The sequence below is a fragment of the Stenella coeruleoalba genome (genome assembly GCF_951394435.1).
Source record: "Stenella coeruleoalba genome assembly, chromosome: 5".
In the NCBI taxonomy this organism is placed as follows: domain Eukaryota; kingdom Metazoa; phylum Chordata; class Mammalia; order Artiodactyla; family Delphinidae; genus Stenella; species Stenella coeruleoalba.
In genome coordinates this window covers 24,094,404-24,117,985 of record NC_137150.1, presented here as the reverse complement: position 1 = coordinate 24,117,985, position 23,582 = coordinate 24,094,404, and the positions used below count along the sequence as shown (strand labels likewise).

At 41.2% G+C, this 23,582-nt stretch overlaps 1 protein-coding gene across 1 annotated transcript in view; it reads right to left on the bottom strand.

The window, feature by feature from the left end:
- Positions 1–23,582, bottom strand: part of SLC9A9 (solute carrier family 9 member A9) — a 540,287-nt gene that overhangs the window by 192,932 nt on the left and 323,773 nt on the right. Inside the window, exons 10-11 of the mRNA XM_079923147.1 lie at positions 21,927–22,040; positions 20,231–20,342 (exon numbers count right to left, since the gene is read on the bottom strand). Coding sequence (XP_079779273.1) covers positions 20,231–20,342; positions 21,927–22,040 — 226 coding nt within the window. The remainder of the gene's footprint in view (positions 1–20,230; positions 20,343–21,926; positions 22,041–23,582) is intronic.

Below are 23,582 nucleotides of genomic sequence, written 5' to 3'. Positions count from 1 at the left end.
CCAGGGAAGCCCCTATAGCATGTTTTTAAAAGAAATTACTACCAAACTTTTTCAGAATGGCTCTAGCATTTTACATTCCCAGCAGCAATAGATAAGTCATCCAGTTTCTCCACCTTTACCAGCCTTTAGTGTTGTCATTATTTTAAATTTTAGCCATTTTGATAGCTTATTGGGGTTATAATTTCCATTTTCCTAATGGTATTGTACATTTTTTAATGTGCTCATTTGTGATCTATCTACCTGCTTGGGTGAAATGGCTCTTTGTGTCTTTATCTCATTTTCTAATTGAATTGTTAGATGTTTGTTAAATTTTGAAAGTTCTTTATATATTCTAGATAATAGTCCTTTGTTGGATAGATAGTTTGCAAATATTTCCTCCCACTTTGTAGCTTTTTATTGATAAAGTCTAATCTGTTGATCTTTCCTTTTATAAATCATCTGTTTGGAGCCAAGTCTAAGAACTCTTTACTTAGCTCTAGGTCCCAAAGATTTTCCCTTATATTTTACAAGTTTTTCTAAAAGTTATTTAGCTTTACATTTTCCCTTTAAGTCCATGCTCATCTTGAGTTAATTTTGGTATAAGCGGCGAGTTTCAGGCTGAGGATCTTTTTTTTTTTTTTTTTTTTTTTGCCTATGGATGTTTAATTGCTCTATTGAATTGCTTTGGTACCTTTGTCAAAAACCAATTGGGTGTATTTGCGTGGCTCTATTCCTGGGTTCTCAATTCTGTTCCATTGATCTATGTGTCTATTCCTGTTCTGATGGTACACTGTCATGATTACTGTAGGTATATGGTAGGACTTAGTATTGGGTAGACCTCCTGCACTGTTGGTGGGAATGTAAATTGATACAACCACTATGGAAAATATTATGGAGGTTCCTTAAAAAACTAAAAATAGAACTACCACATGACCCAGCAATCCCATTACTCGGCATATATACCCTGAGAAAACCATAACTCAAAAAAACAGATGTACCACAATGTTCATTGCAGCACTATATTTACAATAGCCAGGACATGGAAGCAACCTAAATGTCCATTGACAGATGAATGGATAAAGAAGATGTGGCACATATATACAATGGAATATTACTCAGCCATAAAAAGAAATGAAACTGAGTTATTTGTAGTGAGGTGGATGGATCTAGAGTCTGTCATACAAAGTGAAGTAAGTCAGAAAGAGAAAAACAAATACCTTATGCTAACGCATACATATGGAATTTAAAAAAAGAAATGGTACTGATGAACCTAGTGGGAGTGCAGAAATAAAGACGTAGACATAGAGAATGGACTTGAGGACACTGGGTGGGTGGGGAAGGGGGAAGCTGGGGCAAAGTGAGAGTAGCATCGACATATATACACTACCAAATGTAAAATAGTTAGCTAGTGGGAAGCAGCAGCATAGCACAGAGAGATCAGCTTGGTGTTTTGCTACGACCTAAAGGGGTGGGATAGGGAGGGTAGGAGGGAGGCTCAAGAGGGAGGAGATATGGGGATATATGTATGCATATGGCTGATTCACTTTGTTGTACAACAGAAAATAACACAGTACTGTGAAGCAATTATACTCCAATGAAGATCTATTTAAAAAAAAATCGGGTAGAGTGATTCTTATTTTTCATTTTCAAAAGTGTTTTAAATATTCTAGATCTTTTGCCTTTCCATAAAATTTTAAAAGAATATTGTCTGTATTTACAAAAAAAATTTTTCTGGGCACAAATACTTTTAGAAAATCAAGTGTGTTAGACAACAAGGAAAACCAAGCTTATGGACCATTGAAAATTAATATAAACGATTAAATGACGTTTAAGAATTATTCCAGCCTGAGAACACACTTTTACAAAGTCTATAATCTAAACTGACCTATTAAAACCTGCTTTTTTGTCTATTTTTCTTCTTTAATAATAATATGTTAATTGAATTTTTATGAAGCCATATTAAATATATTTGCAGGAAGATGTTAAAGAAGATTAAATGCTACAATTTCAAATCAAAGTGTGATGACATTATAAAAACAGATGTAGACTTTGAAGAAAAGTAAATAAAAGCACAAGTAGTAAAATAAAAAAGTTAAAATTGAAAATCTCTCTTGGGTAACACAAGACTTATAAGACATTTACAGGCTCTGTTACACCATGTAACAGGGCAAATAAACATTTATAATGATAGCAAGTATAAGTCAAAGGTAGTGATTTTTGCTACTTTTATAGGAAGGTTTAAGTCACATACATAAAATTTCAATGGTCCATTTTTTATAATATTTATTGTATTAATATCATCTAGGTTTCTAATTTTCTAAATCTTTATTCATACATTAAGAGACTTTTAGAAATTGGATACAGGTCAGGATGAGAAAAACTATAACTACTTTGGTCTTTATCCTTGGCTTTGCAACTTAGAATATAATGCTCCTTTCTCATCTTTACACTGAGAATATACAAGAGACAAGTGGCATAACACAAGATCCAGAGGATTAGAATAGAGAGACTTAATATATTTTGCCTGAAAGAAGGAAGCCTCAGAAAGAGAGAGGAACATGCACTCTGATTATAAAATTACCTTCAAGGAACAAAATGTAATGGAGGAAGAAAATTATTCTAAATCTCCATGTAGACAAGGAAATGGCCTGAAGATAAGAAAGATAACATTTGAAGTAGATATTAATAAAGAAAAAAAATTTTTTCATCAGAAATTCTGAACACTTAGATGGCTGTACTCAAGAAGAGTACACCAGAGACGTTCATGCACTTAGACCCAGCTGGGGACAAGAGAGTGGGGATATTAATAACCCTTATTACTGGAGAATATTTCAATAATGTTCTCTCCAGGAAATACAAATGGTGTCATTAGGGAATGAGAACTGAAAGAAACAGTTTTCCAACAGCCTTCTATATCTGAGGAGAAAATGTATAGGTTAAGGTAAAGCTCCTAGCAGTGTTTAATCAGGACAAGATTGGAGATAGAAAGTGATCTTTTCTTTTTCTCTTTTCCTCAAGCTCACATTTCCAGAAGTGTCCATAAAGAAGCATTACTCCAGTTAAGTGGTGTGTATTAGAAATATTAAGTGATAAGACTCTAAGTATTTATTTTCATTATATTGAATATTTGTGTGTGTGTGTGTGTGTTTGGCTTTGTTTTTTCATTTTTTGTTTTTACTTTGAATTTTGTGAGAAAGAGAAAAATAGAGACTGGAATAAAAGTTAAAACTTGCTACGTCATGTTTATTGTAAAGTTCATGTTAGTTATCAAGGGCAAGGAAGGACATAATCATTTATCTTCCTGAATATGTTTAATAATGTTATTATGTTAAACTAGTATAACTAGGCTCTTAAATCTAAATTATCTATACAGGAGCAGTTCTTAGTTTAAAAATATACTCAAAAGATATATGTTATTCTGACTTCTAAAAAAATCTGTATCCTATAAATAAAGCTCTATATTTACAGGAGATGCAATGTAGAGATCTCTTTAAAAAAAGAAGAAAGAAAAATGCAGCCACTGCCTTGTACTTGTACTTGTGGAATATTAAGAAACATTGATATTTAGAACCAACTTCAAGATGGCTCTATAAGAGGAGCCCTCCCCCATATAATGGTCACCTAAAAAAACACAGAAACAGTGTGTTTTTGGAGAAGAGAGTATCTGTCTGTAGCCCTGGCCACTTTTCGCAAATATGGCTCATGCCACATGTGAGATGGCCTAGTAGCATGGGAAGCATGGAACTGAGAAAGGTGAGGTCACTAAGTAGACAAAGTGAAGCTCATTTAGAACTCTAGATGAGAAAAACTGCCTACATACCATTCATCCTTTATGATGCCAAAGTTATTGATCACGCATTTGGCACCTAGACAATTGTCAAATCAATGGCCATTCATTGCTTCATTCAGCACATATGTGTCTTAGCCTGACATAACAAAATACCACTGTCTGGGTGGCTCCAACAACAGAAAATATTTCTCACGGTGTGGAAGCTGAGATGTCTAAGATCAGGATGTCAGCATGGCCGGGTCTGGTGAGAGCTTTCTCTCTGGCTTGCAGAAGGCTACCTGCTTGCCAGGCAAGAGCAAGCTCAGTGGTGTCTCTTCTTAATTCTATCATAGGGCACCCCACCCTCATAACCTCATCTAAACTTAATTGTCTCCCAAAGGCTCCATCTCCAAATAACATCATATTGGAAGTTAGGGCTTCAACTTATGGATTTGAAGGGGACACTATGTGAGGGGAGTCCATAGCAATATGTACTGATTATCTGTTATGTGGAGGCTCTGGGCACACTTATCCTATCTCCTTCACACCATGGATTTGGGAAACAGAGGACTTTAGGACTGAAATAAATTACTTAGGCTACCAGCAAAATACTAGAAATTAAAGATTAGTATTGACTCAGGAGTTTCTTTTAGCAAAACACTATTTTCCAAGAACACATGCCATTTTGCTTACAGACCAGGAAATTCAGAACTCAGTATCAAAACTTGTGTTTTATTTTGTTTAATGGGTACTTTGATTCTTTGGATTGACCTTTCTTTTTCTCTTTGTTTTGGCCAACTAATGGACATAATTTTATACTTTGGGGGGTTATAGACTATTCCATCTCATTTTAGATGGGTTTACTGTTCAGAGACTTGACATATTTCACATACTCAGTTGGAAAGTTAGCATCATCTGGTGGAATAAAAGAATTACCTGAAATTAAATGTGGTTTCATTTAAAATTGGCCTCTAAGGGATTCTTATGTTAATTATGTCGATGTTCTATTCATAACAATAGAAGACTATTGAACCAAGGAAAGCTTTCAGTCAAGGACCCCTGCTGCAGAAAAAGTGCAGCTTCCTGTTTATCTTTAAACAGCAAAAGTGAAACTTAATCTGTTATAAATTTGCAAATGTGTTCTGAACAGGGTGAAGGTCTATTACAGCTACATTTAAATCACAAGAATACAAGTACCCCCTAAGGCATTTGCATTGAAGGTGCAAAGCAAGAGTCTAAACCTAAACATTTATTGAGCACTCACTCTGTGCTACCTGTTACCCAAGGCACAGTGGGGGGATGCAATGGTGAGGAAGCTTGGGCTCCTCTATTTTAGGGCTCATGGTTCTACAAAAATGAGTCTCTTAACAGGTAAATTATGATAAAGTATATTAGAGGTATAAAGAGTATGCTTTGCATGTATAGTCTGTTGAAGAAAAAGGTAAGATTGTTAAATTTCATGAGGGCCCAAATCACGGCCATTGTCAACAAATGTGCAATGTTTAAGGCACTGAAATCAATGGTGGGGTGAAAGAGCTCTTTGCACATGTGGTTTTCTATGCTTGAATCATTTTTCTCCCATTCAAATTTTCTCTAGTTCTTTCTTCTATAACCCTCACCCAAATTTCACCTAATTCCAATGATATTCAGAGCTCTGCTGAGCCTCTGATTTCTCTATGAAGCCTCCACTGAGGTCTGGACCTGGGTTAGGCTAACTGACATTCCCAGTACAAACTGTGCTTGGCCTATCAGGTGACTTATGACATTACACTGTAATTGGCTGGCTCTTTGTTCATCCACACACGTAGAGCAATGCCAAGCACATAAAAGGTCAATGAACAGATGAATGTTCTGATTCTTCATGATCCTTGATTACAAATGGAAAAGTGATTGATATCTCTTAGTTCAATGGAATGGTTGAGTAATTGTTTCTTCAAGTTTGGCTTCTGCCCTTTTATTATTTATTGAGACCCTTATAGCCTCGTACTGAGAGTCAAGAGACCTGGGATCTGTTCAGGCCTGCCCGACAGGATGCACGATCATTAGCCTCATCTGAATCTGTGTTGTCTCATCACTAAATGGAGGTTTTAAGACTAGCTTGTGGTCTTTACCCAGAAGTGCACATCAGCATCAACTGTGAAACTTAAAAACGTATGAGTTACTCATGCTAGTGTCCTGACTCTAGAGACTTGGATTCAGCAGAGAATGAGTTACCTGAAAGCTCGGGCTCCTCTCTCTTCCCTCTGTACCACCTTGGTCCGAGGCCCATCCCCTCACACTCTGACTGTGCCCCTGACCAACACCCTGGTCTCTTGGCCTAACAGCCTCCATCCTTTCTTCCTTCCAGACTATCAACGTCCCTCTGAACAGTTTCCTCAGAATCTAGCTTTTTGAGGTGGTGATCTGACCCAGAAACCATAAGTGGCTTCCTACAGCCCACAGAAACACTTCAATCAGAATTTTGCTCCCCTTTCCGGGTCTACCTCCTCTTGTCCACTGAGAGCTTTGCATACCAACAAGGTGGTCTTCTTTCTCTCAGTAAACAATTGTTATCCTTGCCCCTACGCCATGATCCCACTGTTAAGCCTGTGTTTCACTTCTTTCTGCCTCTATTCCACCCCCATGAAGTTTTCCTGAAATACTCCAGTCCATATTGCTCTTTCTTGGAAATCCTATAAAACACATTGCTCATGCCACTCATATTATTAAATGATAGTCTGAGATGAATCAGTAGTTTAATATGATCTATTCTTTACTCTCAATTATTAATCTTTTAAAAGGTTGGAATTACAACTTCTTTACACAACTTAATATCTCTCATAGTATCCAAAACATGAAACTCAGTAAACGCTTTTGAATTGAATGATTACAGTGGCTTCAGACTCTCGAGATATGAGGTGGTGACGTTCATGTGTTCCTTCATTCATTCGGGCTCTAGGGGACAGCAGAAAACAAGAGATAGTTTCTGCCTTAAAGGGGCTTCCAGATTAGTTTAAAAAAGAAAAAAAAAGTAATATGTAAGTTGTTGTGAAGAAAACAAAAGTAGGATAAGAAGATAGAGGATATATTTATGTGAAGGGTTGGAGTGTTTAGGGTGGTTAGGAAAGCCACTTTGGTTAGGTGACATTTGAGCATAGACTCTAATGAGGGAGAGGCCATGTGGGTGTCCGGAAGAAAAGCACTCCAGGCTTCTGGAACAGTAGGCGCAAAGGCCCTGAGGCAAGGATATGCCTGATATGTTCGCATAGCAGCAAAGGGGCTGGTGTGGCTAGAATGGAATCAATGGGGGGCGGGAGGTGGGGGGTGAGTGGAAGGAGATAATGCTCAAGAGGTAACCGAGCCAGATCATGCTGGGCTCTTGAACAGCAAGCCTTTTGAATTTTATTTTGAGATGGAAAACTTCAGGAAGGTTTTTGGCAGGGTAGCGCTAGGATCTATTCTATGATTAAAGGGATCACTCTGGCTCTGTTATGAAAAACAGATCTCCAGGCTGGAGGCAGGAGGTCAGTGAGAAGCCTGCTGCATAATCCAGGCAAGAAGTGGAAGTGGATCAGAACAGGATGGTAGCATGGTAAGTACTGGAATAATGTCAAAGGTTGACAATATTTGCTGATGGGTTGGATGACGGGTATGAGAAGAAGAGAGAACTCCAAGAACTTATGGCCTGAACAACTGGAAGAATTGGGGGAAACTGTGGGAAGAGCATATTGGGGTGTCTGGGGGAGATCAAGGGTTATATTCCAGCCATGTGAAATCTATGATCCCTAGTAGTCACACAAGCGCAGAGGTTGAGTGGGTGGTTGGAGCTAAGGGTCTGGAGTTCAGGGGAGAGGTTAGAGTCGTTTTTACTGGAGACAGTGGGGAGTTGGGAGGAAAATTTGGAGTTTGAAAAGTGTGGGAAGATAAAGTTGATTTTAAACCATGTTTTCTCTTGCTTTAAGGACTTTGTGCTGCTTCTCGCACCTCCAGTGCTCTTCCCAGGCTTCCCCTCGCCCCCTTCCCCAGTCTCCCCCCTGCCGGCCCCCAGCCCTGGCTGCTCCTCATTCATTTCAGTCCTCAGAAAGGCTGCCCTGACCATGCCATCTAAGTGCCCTCCACTCGAACCCAGGCCTTTTTTACATGTCATTTATTACACTGATCACCATCTGAAATTATATGTTTGTTTTTTAGCCTTTAAGACCTGTGTCCCTCCGCAAGACAGTGAGCTCAGTGACAGCAGGCCCAGTGCTAGGATGGTGCCTCTCATATAGCAGGCACTCCTTAAGCATTGGATAAATGCATGAGTGAATGGATGAGGGAAAGATCATATTTTGCCTTTGAAACACAATTGGAATCCAAAGGAAAATGAACAGTAGTTGGACAGGGATGCAGAAATGTCCCTGAGAAACTGACCCATTCTTTAAAAGAAATATCCCTTAGATAAGTTATTTTGCTGCCTTTCTTTTCATTTGGGGTATAATCCATTGCAATACCTTTTTTTCCTTCATTTCAAGTACTGTGAGGGGGTTGATTTCAAAGATTTAACACATTCTCATCAGTCTGATAAATCAAACCCTAGTTTGAGTCTACAATAGAATTATGTATTGCTTTTACCTTTGCTGAAGTCCCATGACCTTGCAGAAGGTAACTACTTTCAGCAAAAACATCAGTCTGATTTCAAAATACATTTTCCAGGACAGTACAACCTTGTTATACAGTCCCATTTTCAGTTCAACGTCGTTTTATCACATGGAAGCGAAGCCAACAGATTGTTTCAGTGAAAAAGCCTCTGCATTCAAAAATAAATTGAGTTTTTCTGGAAACTAAGTCTGTGTTAGACAAGCAGAACTTTCTTTCCTTCATCTCTCTTCCTGAACTTGAATCATTTAAACCTAAGGCCACTGAGAAGGAATGCGACATAACTTCGATGTATTTTTGCATAAAATGAAGTTTGTTTTTGGACACCTTAGGCAGCCAGGAAGGGTAATTGTACATAGGATTAGCTCTGTCACAACTCTGAGTCAACATGCATAGATGCCTCTGTCTTTGGAAGTTTATTTTTACGTAGGGAAGGTAGATGCGGTAGGAAACTGTGGGATAATCCTTGCCACTAGCTGAAATCTTCAACGGAGGGTTTCAAGAGAAAGGCTAAGAGAGATCAGAAGAAAGTCAACTTTCTGTGAGCAGTACCCAACTTATGGCCAGCTTGTGTTTCAAGGGTCAACTTATAAGTTTCCTATTTGACCAATGGTTCTCAACTTGGGTGAGTTTGTCCCCCAGGGACTATTTGGCAATGTCTGAGGACATTTGTGATTGTCCACAACTGGAAGGTGGGAGGCGCTAATGTTAATCTAGTGGGTAGAGACCAGGGGTGCTGCTAAATATTCTACCATGTACAAGACAGACCCCAAAAAAGGAATTATCAGTCCCCAAATATCAATAGTTGCTGGTTTGAGAAACCCTAGTTTAGACACTGGATTGCTTTTTTTCCCATAGGATCAACGCTAAAAATATTCCTACTGCAGAGGGCTATTTTGGCAAAGATGGCTATCTGTCCACCGGAACCTAGTTTTATCATCCATGCTATGCTGTTATAACTGCATAAACTACATTTCCTAGCATCTCTTGCAGCTAGGAATACAGCTGGTTCTCACCAGAGAAATGAGAGCAGAGGTGATACATGTCATTTCTGGGCCCAGGCTTTTAAGAAAAGCGACCTACCCCAGTCTCTCTTTCCCATTGTTCCACCAGCCAGTTATAAATCACGATGAATCCCTATAGCAGTAGTTCCCAGACTTTACCTACATCAGAATTACCTGGAGTACCCGTTCAACCTTAGATTGTTGGGCTCCACCCCCAGAGTGTCTGATTTCAGTCGGTCTGTGGTGGGGCTTGAGGATTTGCATGTCTAACAAGTTTCCAGGTGTTGCTGATACTGCTGGTCTGGGGACCACACTTTTAGAACCCTTGACTTAGGGGATTATGATGCCACAAGATGGAAGGAGCCTGGTGATATCTGAATCGCCACCTGGAGGAGAGGCATCTTTCCCCCACCCTCATGTTAATATCAACCCTACCTGTGACTTGAATGAGAGCGGATTTACTACTGTGGTTCAACAACTGAATTTTAGGAGTCTGTGTATCCTAGTAGCTTAGCCTATCATAAGGCTGTCTACATCTACCAAACCTACATCTCTCTCCCTTACATGTCCCTGTAGAATCACAGAACATTTTCTTAACAGATGAGGGAATATGGGCTGGGAAGGATGGGGTAGCCAAGGTTACACAGTACATGGTATGGCTTGTTATTCAATCTGTTTCATTCCCCCCATTGAATATATAACCCATAACAAAGATTAAAAAAAATCATGATTATCTTAATAATTTGAATTTTTAGGAAAGATGCGAAGAAGAAAATTTTCTTCCCCTTTCCCAGGCGGACGATCAACCTGAGGCAACGTTTTGAAAAAGATGTTTTGCCTTTTGCTCTCCCTCCCCAATTCTTTCTGCACCTTCTCTCTCTGTGTCTCGGTGTCTCTGTCTCTCTCCCCCTTTCCGTGCATTACTGCCATCATGCTGCCCTCCCCATCCCAGTCCCAGACACCCGACTCTAAAATGATTGGTTTTTGACTCTCCAGTCAAAACCCCCATTTCCGCACGCAGCCAAAATGAGCTTCCTGCCGAGAAGAAAACAATTGGAAGGAAGAAATCTGCTGGGGAAGGGTAGCACACAATTCTCCTGAAGGGCGTGCTTTTTAAAATAGTTAACATGCGTGCTTTCATGTTTACTTGTGGAATTTAAAACAGCTCCAGGAAGGTCTAGTGACATTTTTCAGGCACTGAGGGAAGTGGACGGTGAGTGGGACTGAGGATCCTGTAAAGGGAGAGCAAGGCTGTTATTCCCAGGCAGGGCACCTCTGGTGTCTCCTTCTGCCCTCAAGTGCCATCACAGGTCTCTAACTTTTGGAAGAGGGTCAGTGGGAGGCTGGGCAGTGCGGCTGGGACCCAGCCCTACTCACAGAGGTTTGGTCTGTCTGTGAAGGATTTGGTTGCCCAAACAGCACTGCAATGTCCCCAGTATATTAGAGCAAGTGCCGATAATTCCTAAATGATGTAATGGCCCTATGGAAATGTAGCACAAGGCATTTTTAAATGTAAATGCTTCTTGCTCATTTGCACATATAACTTACTAGAGTCAATCCTATTGACTTCTTCTGAACTCTATCCACAGAACCTGAGGGCAGAATTAGAGGGATTTATGCATGGTACAGACAGACTTATTTTTTGAGCCTGGTTCGTGTGTATTGATAGTTTTCTAAGGTTATGTCTACCTAATGCCCAAAACAAGCAAGCAATTAGTAAGCAAATTCAGGCAGAAAACAGGGAAAAACAATGTGGTCCTTTTGTTTGCCTCAGCGGACAGGTTAGCTTGGTTAAAACTATCAGTCAGATATTTGTGATATCTGTGACACTCCTGAAAAACTGAAATGCACACAGAAAGTTCCCAAATTAAATAAGATTATTTATTTTTCTGTATCTAAGACCTTATCCTTGAAACACAGGGAGAGGTGACAAGTGTTCTGGGTTGTCCCCTTTCATTACTCAGTGTCTCTCAGGGGCTAGAGTGTTCTTATTGGCTACTCTCTCTCTATAGTGCGGTTGGGTAATCTACAAGGCCTTGCCACTTTTTCACACTCAATAAATGTCTAAGTAGATGGTGGCATTTTGCATGTGTCAACTTGTCCCAGAGGGGGCTCCAATATATTTTCCTCACAAAAACTGGTATTTTGAGTTTCACTTTGAGTTGACAACGTTTCACATCTTAGTGCGAGGAGTAGGTCACTGCTGCAACTAAAAGTAGAGTATCAGCAATTGTCCTTAAATGAAGGGGAGGGGGTGGAGCCTCGGATCTCACCTTCCACAGGTATGTCACTAGCACTTAGCATTGGCCTCAGACTAGGTCCTCAGCAGTGATCTGAAGGTCAAACCTTACTTAGAATAAAAACCTTAATCTCCGATAGGAGGTTTTTCCGAGAGCAGTTGTGAGTTTATATGAATCATGTCTCTGTGAAGCACTAACGGCTATCTCCTCTCGGGTGGTTAAAGAGAGTGATGGAAACTCCCAACTGTCGAATGTGGCCTAAGTGGCGGTCCCTGTGCCAGGCATTTTATATACACTTTCTACTCTGGTTTTCCACACTGACCGTCTAACGTAAGTACCATTTTATAGCCACGGGAGCTGAGGTTTAGAGGGAGTTAACCATATAGCGCCCCATGGCTGAGACTGCTTCAAAGCCTGAGCCCTCTGCATTTCACCAAAATGGTAGTTCCTATTTAGAAAATATGTGGGGTGCCCAATAGAATCTAATATGCTGCTTAAAAATGCAAGAGCTAATAACTTTTACTGTAAATTTATTTTGGAACTAAGTGAAGAATAGGCTATTTTGACCTAATCATAGGAGAACACTATGGGGCTGTCTGTAGCTCAAAGCTAGTTCTCAGATGTTCTGAATTTGTCATCATCACATAAACTTTTCTCAGCATTTGAAACTATGAGGACTTAATGGGATCTTCAGTTCATCCGGACCTGCCGTGCTTGTCTACTTTGTCACAGCAACGCGGCACGTGGTTACTTGTTATTCAAGATGTCTTTTTTCTGACTGTTTGACACACTGGTTAGAACATTTTCATGACTCATTTCCTGCATAAGCTGGTTAACCCTGTCCCGTTTGAAGACCTCAGAAGACCTTCACCGGTCAGCCACCTGCTCACTAATGCCTTCCCCGGGCCACAGTGGGTGTCACCTGAGAGAGGTGGGGACTTGGTAGATGTTCATCCGCTCTAATGGAGAAAATGTTCTCAGCCTATGTCCCATTAGCTGGTTAGTGACCTTGTACTGGTAAGGAAGAGATAGTGGCCTAATTAATTGCACAAGATACACCCAGAGCAGGAAGGAGATATACCACCACGGGAGCGGGAGGGAACCCTGGACTCCGGGGGAGGGGCTGAGAAGAGGAAGGCTTGGCAAGGAACGCTTGACAACGTGATGGCGTCATCTGGGCTGTCGCTCTCTGGAAGGATGAACAAAGGAAGAGACAAGGAGAGAAAGAGTTCTGTCGGGAATTCCCTGGCGGTCCAGGGGTTAGGACCTGGCGCTTTTACTGCCAAGCCCGGGGTTCGATCCTTGGTCGGGGAACTAAGATCCCCGCAAGCCAAGAAAAGAAACAGTCCTATTGCTTAGAAGACTCAGACTCTCAGACAACCCTAGTACATACATTTAAAGAAATCTTTTTCCTGAGCTGAAGTCAAGCCTGATTCTTTTTTTTTTTTTTTTTGCGGTACGCGGGCCTCTCAATGTTGTGGCCTCTCCCGTTGCGGAGCACAGGCTCCGGACGCGCAGGCTCAACAGCCATGGCTCACGGGCCCAGCCGCTCCGCGGCATGTGGGATCTTCCCGGACCGGGGCACGAACCCGTGTCCCCTGCATCGGCAGGTGGACTCTCAACCACTGCGCCACCAGGGAAGCCCCAAGCCTGATTCTTGATTCAAATCATTTGGCTCATATAAAAGTCCCAGGGTTTTTAATGAGATCTTAGGTCTTTAACTGGAAATCATAAACATCCATCCAACACAAAGCAAGCAAAGATTTGAAAAATAGTTTCATATCCGAATGCTACTGTTGAGGAAGTATTAACAATGTTTACTGTTATGAATGCTCAGGGAAGGGTTTTTTAGCCAGAAGTGAGTAGGTAAAAAATATTTTCTTTTATTTCAAAAACAAAAGTCTTTATTTGTTGATCTCTTTCCTTAAATTTATTGTTGCTTAGCTCCCACCTGGGCAAACATGGTCTGAGAGCTGCCTTTGGGGTCAATTCTGGATTCAGAAGTTCCCAGGCTGATAGAACAGGAATGGATAGTCCTTAAGTGAAATTTTAGTGAAATGTACAATTTTAGTTGCATTGACATTGTTGTAGGTTGTTCATTCATTTGCCTATTCATCCGTCAATTATTTGTGGAAGGTTCAAGTAGTGGGCTGGGTGCTGAGGTACAGAGTGAATGAAACAGGTAAGTATTTGGCCTCACAAAGCTCCCTGTCTAGAGGGGCACACAGGCAGGCAAACCAAAAATCATGGTAGAATGTGATGTGTGCTAGGAGAGGAGAAGTATTGGGTGTTACGGAAACAGAGGAGGGGGACATCAACTCAGACTTGAGGAGTTACAAGGTTTCCTACAGGAAGTGATGTCTAAGCCAAGATCTGAAGGATAAAAGGTATTAGCTGAGTAAAAGAGTGAGGGGTGGGGGTGTGTGTGTGGAAAGGGGTCCAGACAGATGGAGAGCCTGAGTGAACAGGGAAAGAATTCCACATACTCGAGGAACTGGAGGAGATTCTGTAACTGGGTAAACATTGCTGTGCTGATCAGACGGCAAGGGGAAGGACAAGAAGCAATGGACTTGAGGATATGGGGAGGGGGAAGGGTAAGCTGTGACAAAGTGCGAGAGTGGCACGGACATATATACACTACCAAACGTAAAATAGATAGCTAGTGGGAAGCAGCCACATAGCACAGGGAGATCAGCTCGGTGCTTTGTGACCACCTAGAGGAGTGGGATAGGGAGGGTGGGAAGGAGGGGGAAGGGGAAGGGATATGGGAACATATATGTGTGTGTGACTGATTCACTTTGTTATGAAGCAGAAACTAGCACACCATTGTAAAGCAATTAGACTCCAATAAAGATGTAAAAAAAAAACAACAACACAAAATAAAAATTGAAGTTCTTCAACTTGAATGCTAAAAAAATAAAAAAAAAAAAAAGCAAGCCTGGCACCCAAGGGGGTCCAAAGCAAAACAGAATAAGGTGGGAGGGAGGGATTGAAGAGAGAGGTTCAGAACAGAAACCACGAATCTTGATTACGTTCTGGGATGCACTTCTCAAAGTTTTACATGCATGCGAATTGCCTGGGGATTTTGTTAGAAAGCAGATTCGGATTCAGCATTTCTAAAGAGACCCCAAGTGATGTCCTAGCTGCTGGTCTCTGGACCACACTTTTGGGTGTGAAGGATCAACAAAGCATGGAAGTGTCCCTTTTACATGGTGGCTGGTCGTTATTGTGGGACAGTCCTGGTGGCTTAACAGCGTTCCATTAATTTGGGTGGTCATGGACACAGAGTCCTGTTCCTAGGCACTGCTGAAAAAATAACCTGGACTCTTCACTTTCATGAATTCCACTTATGTTTTCTTCCTGGGTATAACTGATAAATCAACTGGGAAGCCCACTTCTTGGTCAAAGTCTCAGACTGGCTCTGACAATGGCCTGATTGGTGGCTCACCAAAAACACACTGAGAAAGGTTGTCACCTACACCTGGGCAGTGGTCCTTAAGCTGTCCTGTAGAACACTGAGGTTCTATACGCTATTTCCCAGAACCTGAATAGTAATGGCAGTCTTTTTACCATTAAGGGGGACAAAACTGAATGCTAATGGGAAAGTTTTCTTAAAGTTTTACTTCCAGGCCTTTCTCTCAGTTCTTTGGCGCCAGCAGCTGTCTGAATGCCAATGAGTGCTGGGGACGATCAAATGAGCGACAAGCAACATTAGCAGCAAAGCCTGGCCACCCTTGGTGCTGTTGTCTTTATGGCTATGTAAACTCTTGGATGAGGTTTTATATTATATCCATACACTGAGGTCACATTTCCCCGGTTAAAAACCCTTCCTAGTTTATGCAATAGGACACATCAGGGGTGCAATGTCTCTTCAAAGTGCAACAGAAATGGACAAATTGGAGAATTATGTCCTGTGACCCACCGTTGGGGCCCTTGAACCTGCCCGGGTGCTTCAGGGCCTCCGTTCCATCCGGATCAGCACAGCAGCTCTGCATGGAGCCTCTGAAGCCCAGTAGGCTAAAGTCCCCAGCCACAGTGGTTTCAGGAAGGCTGCCGGGGCTCAACCGGGCTTGGTTTTTCCTCTCCTTCAAGCAATTCCCGGCTCTTATTTAGTTTTAAATTAAATCAAAATTGCAACACATGGATTTGAATTAAAACAAGAGGCCCGATCTTTGTAATATGCACCACATCAATAGGAAAGCTAATTTGTGCAAAGCACATCTCCTCCTTTAATTTAAACCACAGAGCTCCGCTTCTCCGGTTTCAAGGGAGCTGAGAACTGGGCAGGGCAGCTCACCCCAGGCACTAACTAGGGCTGTGCTGAGAGGGACAGGAACAGTTTCAGGGGAGCTTAGCGGTCCTCTTAAGCCCTTTGTTCCGGGTGTCACATGATACAGCAGAGCAGTTGTGAACTCCTGGCCTTGAATTTAAAGAAGGCCTGAAAATGTCTCAGGGTAGACTTCCCCAACTGACTCTTAACTGCAACCTAGCTACCAAAAACAGAAATTGCATTATTAAAAGCTTCTCAAGGCAAATGAGGCAGAGAGACCACACTGCTCCTGACCTTGAGACCTCATTTTAAGGTTCCAAGGCTGATGTGTGTGGATTACTAGACTACACAAAACCAATCGGGTAGGGTCTGTGCTAGGTGAGAAATTCAATCTGGGTCCTGACAGTTGCTTCGCTCAGTTTAACTGGCTCTAGAGGCCAAAGGTGGAGACGGTGGGGGGGCGGGGGGGGGGGAGGGCACAGGGTGGTGGAAGTGGCAGTAAGGTCATCAATGAACAATGTGTGCTTTGCTCAAAAACACTGCTGTACCCCAGCCATCTACACAGCTCCACGCCTTGCTCCAATGCTCACTGCCGGTAGTGTGTGCTCCCCAACAGGAGGTAAGTAATAAGCAGCTGGATCCCTCTGCAAACTGTCACCTCCAGGTGCATCCAGATTTGGAAACAGGTCTGATTCAGGTTTTATGGGGCCTGAAACTTACACATTTTTGAATCCTCTTTAAGAAAAATGATACAAAAACACCTTTCACAAATTTTATATACCATTAGGACACACTGCTAGCGCCCATCCCAGGGTCTTGGAAGGGGGACACGGGGAGCTTAAAACTGAAGCTTCTTTAACTTTACAAGTAAATCCACTTCTGCTTGAAATACATCACCAGTTCTCTACCTGCCCAGTACAAAAAGGCATGCACAAGGTGAGGGTAAAGGTGATGCAAAAGGCTTTGTCAAATAGTAGGTGTAATTGACTAAGACAGAAGTTCTGGTTCTTATTTGATTGGTCTTTGAAACATCGGCTTAGGGAACCAAGCTTGGCCCAAAGCCAAGTTCTCTCTCTTAGGCTGCAAGCCACCTTAAGGGCAGGGTTCTCATCGCTGTCTTTGTTCACCCAAATACCTACCAAAGAGAGCCTGTCAGGGAGTGTCTGCTGAATGAGTAGCTGGGTGACTGACTGAGGGATTGTGTAAATAAATTCACGCTCCCATTTTAGATCGAGGGTCATTGTTGTTTATCTTCTCCAGAGGACTCTGAAAAATGTTTTAAGTTATGTAAAGAAAGGCTCCATCTAAATTTATTAGTGAAGCATGGACAAGTGGTTTCCACTAGAGAGCTTCCAAACTTATCCTTCTTACTGGATGACCAAAACCACTCTAGACATAATTAAGAACATTAAGCTACATTATAATGCAAATATTCTTTAAGGGGTTTGGCTGTTTCTTCTGGTTTCAGCAGCTGTTGTGCCCACACACTCAGAAAAGGCTAGACAGTGTGTTATTTGATCTGCTTTTTCACTTCCTCCTCAGGCTTACATTACCTTACGTTGACCTTTTAAATTCTGTACTTCCTGGCAAATATATTTAAAACTTTAAGTCCTGAGTGAGGTATGGCATATCAGAATTCATGCAGAAAATCAAAGCCCAGTCTGGACCATTCTCTTTTGAAGAAAAAATACTGCGCCGCACATGGTAAACTCCATTGGTCCTTCCTACACTCTGAAGGGGGTCAGTGGGTGCAGTGTAGAACCTGAGCCTATGGCTGGGAGGGGTGTCACCCACGTGTGTGGTTTACTGTGAACAGGATCGGGGTCAGGTTTGCATGAGAGGCATGTTAAGACATGCTGGAGTTGGCCTGGGCTAGGAAGGGCACGGTTTGGATTTAACTTTTGTTCTCATGACCTTGAGGGTAAATCTGAAGTTGTGTCAAGACAGATGAGAAGGCTCTAAATTCAAAGTCAAGAGGCCTGGGTTCAAGTCTCAATTTCATCTCTTATGAGTTGTCAGATCGTGAGCAAGATACTCAAAAACTCTCCATGTCTTTCTCTCTCTCTTTCTTTTTTTTAATCTGCAGGAAGAGACTAAGAGCGCCTATCTTATCTTGCCCTGGCTATGAGTCTCAAAACATTACCCACAAAAGGTCTTAGAAAGGTATAAAGTGACTTTGGAGTTGAGCATCTATGATTCCATTACCTAACCCTATAACATTACAATCTCCTCATTTTTAAGAAGACAGCTTTTTGGTGGAAAATCCAATGTTCTTAATGCTAGGAACTAGCAGATGGATATTCCCTTGAATTAAACTATTAATGTCAATCCCATTAAAGTGATGGGGTTATTATTTTTCTTCTAGAGGATGAAGATGATCTAGAACAGGGCCAGATAGTAAATATTTTAGGTTTTGTGGGCCATACAATTTCTGTGGCAACATTTGCCTCTTCTCTTATAGCACAAAAGGCAGCCACAGACAATATGTAAACAGAGGGGTATAGCTGTGTTCCAACTTTAGTTACAAAATTCCTGTGGGCTAGATTTGGTTCAAAGGCCATAGTTTGCTGACTCTCTGATTTAGGATATCATAAAGGTATCACCGAATTCTGGGCTTCCGCACATCCCCTGGTCATACACACCATACTGCTGGCCTCAGTTTTTAATGCAGCTCCAATCCAACAGCTAAGCAAACACAGAAGGTGCCGAATCCAGAAAGCCACGAGGTTATTTGGGCAGACGCTTCACATCCCAACACGGCTATCTAAACCTTGCACTTCTCTCACAATCTTCTTTGGGAAAAAAAGCATTGTTTAAAATATAATCTCCAAGTTTTAAAAATAAACCACCATTCTCCAGAGTAAAGCTACTGATACTTTGATGGGAACGAAGGAAAAGTGCTTCCCACCTCCTAGAAATGCTTTGCAAAAGTGCAACCCAGTGCCGACTTCTTATTTATGTGATCCAATTTGCCTTTTGCTTTCCCACAATGGAGTCAATCATTACCAAAGTTCATCGCTGCTCTAAGTCAAAGATCACCTATCGGTACGAATTATCCTCTGTATGACTCCCTCTCTCACCCCGCCGGCATGTCTGGAAATGTAGAGAAGCACTGTCAGAGGCCTACAGAAGGGCATTTTTAAACTCTGGGTCTCCATTTGCCAGTACTTGATTAAATGACTCATTCTCAGCCTGAGAGCTCCCACCCTTTACTGTGTGGAACAGGCTGGGAGGGACCTGAAGGTGAAACAAGCCTTTTATTCCTACTACTACTTCTAGAAATGTGGATTTGGGACACTTAGTTGGGTTTGAGGTGAAGTCTCACAGACCTGGGTTTAAGGATGAGTTCATCCTTGGCCAAGTTACTTGACCTCTTTGAGATCCTGAACCTCAGTTTTTCCATATACAAAATGGGTTAATATCTGCTTTATAGGATTGATATATAGTGAGTGGCAAACAGCAGATATTCAATAAATGATAGTTTTCCTCACTCTTTCCATATCTCCCTGAATACCCCAAATTTTGTTTGCTCTATTCTGAAGCAGTTTTGTTTTACTCTCATGCATCTTCCAATGAACTACCTCTGAGTGTAATATAAGTGCATAAATACATAGAAGGCATGTAAGGGGAAAGGTCTCCAAACAAGAAAAGGCTGATGGTAGGAAAATTAATTGAACAGAGAGAAACAGAATCCCCAGGGTAGTTCAGGGTCAGCAAATTCATTTTGTTTATTTTCTTTGGGAAAAAAAGAGCCTTCAGGTATGGTTTGAGAGCAGAGATCCTGTCGATCTCATCCACCTGTGCCTAGAACGGCTCTTGGCATTTGGTGAGAGTGCAATTAATACTTGTTTTCTCAACTAATAACTGATCACACTTAGATATGATTTGCTTTTGTATTAACCATAAGAAGTTGCTGGAGCTTGGCATTAGGGAAGGAGCAGGGGTTCTAAAGAGAAGGAGCTTTAACACTGAACAAAAATGGTACCATTTACACACTATTTACCTGCAAGTATGCAATTTATGAAATTATTAAATTATGCAAATTCTCCCAAGTGAAAATTGATCTGAAATAAGTCAGGGGAAAGTCCAATGCCTATTCCAGGCCAGTTTCCGGCAGATACTGAACCTTGAGGCCATTCCAACAAGATTCCCTTTAATTTCATTTCCCTTCTGGAAAAAAAAAAAAATCCCATTGTTGTTCAGAACTTATGGATATCCACATGGCAGTATGTTCAATGGGATAAAGAGAAGTTATGCTTCCCCAGAAGGTCTCTAAGTATCCTCATGGTTTTCCAAGTACTGGGAAATTACGAGAGAAGACGTGCACTAACACACAATGTAGTTCACATACCTGAAAACATCATCATGTGCTGAAAGTTCCAGGGGATCTTGTGTTTCCGGCCCAGATTCAGGAGGAAGGAGAGGGGATATATGTTGCATGCTCTGGCTACAAAAATTGCTAGCTGTGGATAAGCACAGGGAAACATTGAGGAAAATGTTGCTGCAATAAGGGTGAGAGTTCTTGAGCTTTAAATATTATGTCCTTAAGCTTCTCTATATTAGGACCCAGAAAACAGGAATAAACATGTCAATACATGTATGTCCAACTTGCTTCCAAAATTCATTTTTCAATGTCAGTTCCTGTCCAGAAACAGTAGAGAACTCTGTCTTCTTTGAACATATACTCGGTTTAAAATTGTTAACCCAATACCATTTCAATCACTGTAAATTTTCTCATCATATTTATGCTGCTGATAACTGACTCTACACTCAGTTCTGCTGCAAAATGTGAGGCAGAGACCATTCTGAGGCTGTGGCATCATCCTCTCAAGCAGCACTTTAGAAAGGATAAATGTGCTTCAGCTCACGATTATCATCTTACTTTCCATCAGTTTATACTCCTTAAACCTAGCAAGTTTCACTTATTTTTTTTCTTTTAGTGGATTTAATTTTGAGAGGAACTGCCTGTCTAAATGTATAATACAACTTCTGCTTTAAGAGATGTTTCACTAAACTCCAAGCTTTCTAGGTTAAAAATCTGTGAAAATATTTGTGGTAGTCATCTCTCCTCTTTTGACATCTTGGACTCCTTCCCTGATAGTCTGTCTATTCTAGTTTGTCCTCAAATGGGATGGAGTTATTTGGGAAGAGGGAGCTTCCTTCTAGGATCCAGGTTTCGGATGGAATTTGAAAATTCACTTGACTGCTCAATGAAAAGAGAACAAGAGGTAGGTGCAGGTGCTTAGTTGGACCCTGGCTTCCAGAGAGGAGTCGGCTCTCTTGGCTGTTACAATCGTCTGCCTGTGATCCTAGGGGGCATCTGCCCATTTTCCAGGTGGGAACAAGGACAACAGCTGCTGACTGTCCTTGGGGACATGCGCAGTGGCTCAGTATCCTTTCTGATAGACATCCCTTCCTACTGGGAATGCTTATACCCCAGACCTAGAGCTAGAAAAGCCCTCTGCATTAAAACTGAAGTCTAGATTTCACCTGTCCTTTTACTTACAGGAAAGGGGCTAGCTTATTAAAATAAACTTACATGTGCACAGAGCTTAAGACATTAAAAGCACATCTATCATGTTAATTTCACTTGATCTTTACTATCTTTTTTTCAAAGTCCTCACTGGAAAAAAAGATTTTACCATCTTGCACTGAAAGTATTTCTGAAGTTCTAAATCTTGGCTGTCTTCTGATACATTCTAATGCAGATTAAATATAAAAAATGGATTGACATACTCTTTATATAAATGATTCATAATTTGAGTTAAACATATTTTGAATCTTCAAAAAATGTCATTTTCTTTTAGTTTTTCCCCCTTACTTCCCTCAGTATTTTCCAAACTTTTTATCCTGAACCATAACATTTAATAAAGGCCCCAATTTCTTAGGATAATTTCCACCCCTAATTAGAATTACTTGTCTGCCTTGAATTTGAGCTTTGCAGTAAACCTGAGGAAATTACTTTAACAATTTAACAGAATAATCACTAAAGGTAAGTAGTTTGTTCTCTTTTCTCATCACCCATTGTTCTGTATTTCAAAGGATACAAAGGCTCCAAGTATGAAAAGAGCATTAAAGATATGATTCTGGAACGTGAACAGCGCCAGGCCCATGTAACAGAAGATGACGTTCTCAGCCAAGAAGTTCATAAATTCAAACAACTGAAAACAAAACAGAAAACAAAACCCATGAATTACGACTCAGCTTTGAGTCCATTTAATTTCTTGTGACTTTATTTGGTGACTGAATAGTCCTCCTGTAACTGGCAAGGCCATCCTTTGGCCTTTTGCTCAGCCTCTGGCGGGGTGCAGGGGCCCTGCCTATCCTGCCAGGTCAGCTGACTCTACCCTGGCTCTCTACCCAGTGACAGATGCTGCAGCCGTGTCAACATCCCACCCTCCTTTCCAACGGCAAGGCTGCCAGAGGTACCCCAGGGTGAGATTAACTGGCATGATCCTCCATGGAACAATTCCTACTAGGACGAAAGAACAGTCCCTGTTACAGAAATTGAAACTACACGATTTGCTTAACGTGTACCATAGTGAACGATGCAAGAATTGTTTAGTAGATACACGTGAGTTCCCAGACCCTGAAGAACTAAATAAAAAAAAGAAAAAAAAAGCTTTAGCTAAATTACCTTCCTCAGGCAGGCAGGAAGGGCAAACCTGGAAAACTTAGAAACCTGTAGTGAGGACGAATGTCGATTATATTTCAAATTAGAATAATCAGTATATTTCAAACTTCAGACAATGCGACTCATTAAACTGACTGACGTAGGTATATCCATTAAATGTCTACAATCTCCAGCTGGTAAAAAGGAAATGATTAATCCCAGGGATCAGTTAATTCAGCAAGAACACAATCAAGACATCACATTCAGTCAGAGGGATAGAGTAATAACATGTTATGCTGAGGGATGGCCCCAAGAGTTATTCTTAGACCATTAACTAAACAATTGAAGTTGAACAAGAAAAACATTCTCCAACTTCCAGATTAGAAGTGAAAGGGAAATGTGTCCAAGGGCTACAGCAAAGGGAGATTTAGAAGAGATTTTAGTTTATGACCCAGACTATTCATTTGGAAGTTCTGAAACTTCTTTCCCAGACCTACATAAATCACCATGTTAGGTAGACGTCTCCGGAGACATTTCTCTTGATTTTTTAAGGACTCATTATTTTTTCATGTAATTTATTTACAGCCCCACAAATAATGCCCAATACCTGTTCACCGACAACTGACAGAAAGAAAAGCAGAATCTTGTCAGACGCATTATTTAAAACCAGTAATAGAAAGGATGGATTAAAAAAAAATCACAGCTCTTTTGGTACAGGATGGTCTTTCTGCAGGGGTTAGCGATCGTCGATTACCCTGAGTACTCACTTTACATTCTAGGCCAGCCCATCAAAACAAACACCGTCACTCAAATAACCACAGACAGCTTGAAAATATAGGGGGAAATGTAGGAGATGGGGGACACTTTTCTATCTCATTATGTCTTTACTTTTTCAAAAAGTGAGATTTGGCTGCTGTCTTAATCTGCCATAACATGTCAGGCTGCTATAATAAAATACTATAGACTGGGTGCCTTGAACAACAGAAATTTATTTCTCATAGTTCTGGGTCTGGGAAGTCCAAGATCCAGGTGCTGGCTGATTTAGTTCTGGTGAGGGTCCTCTTCCTGGTTTGCAAACAGCAGCCTACTT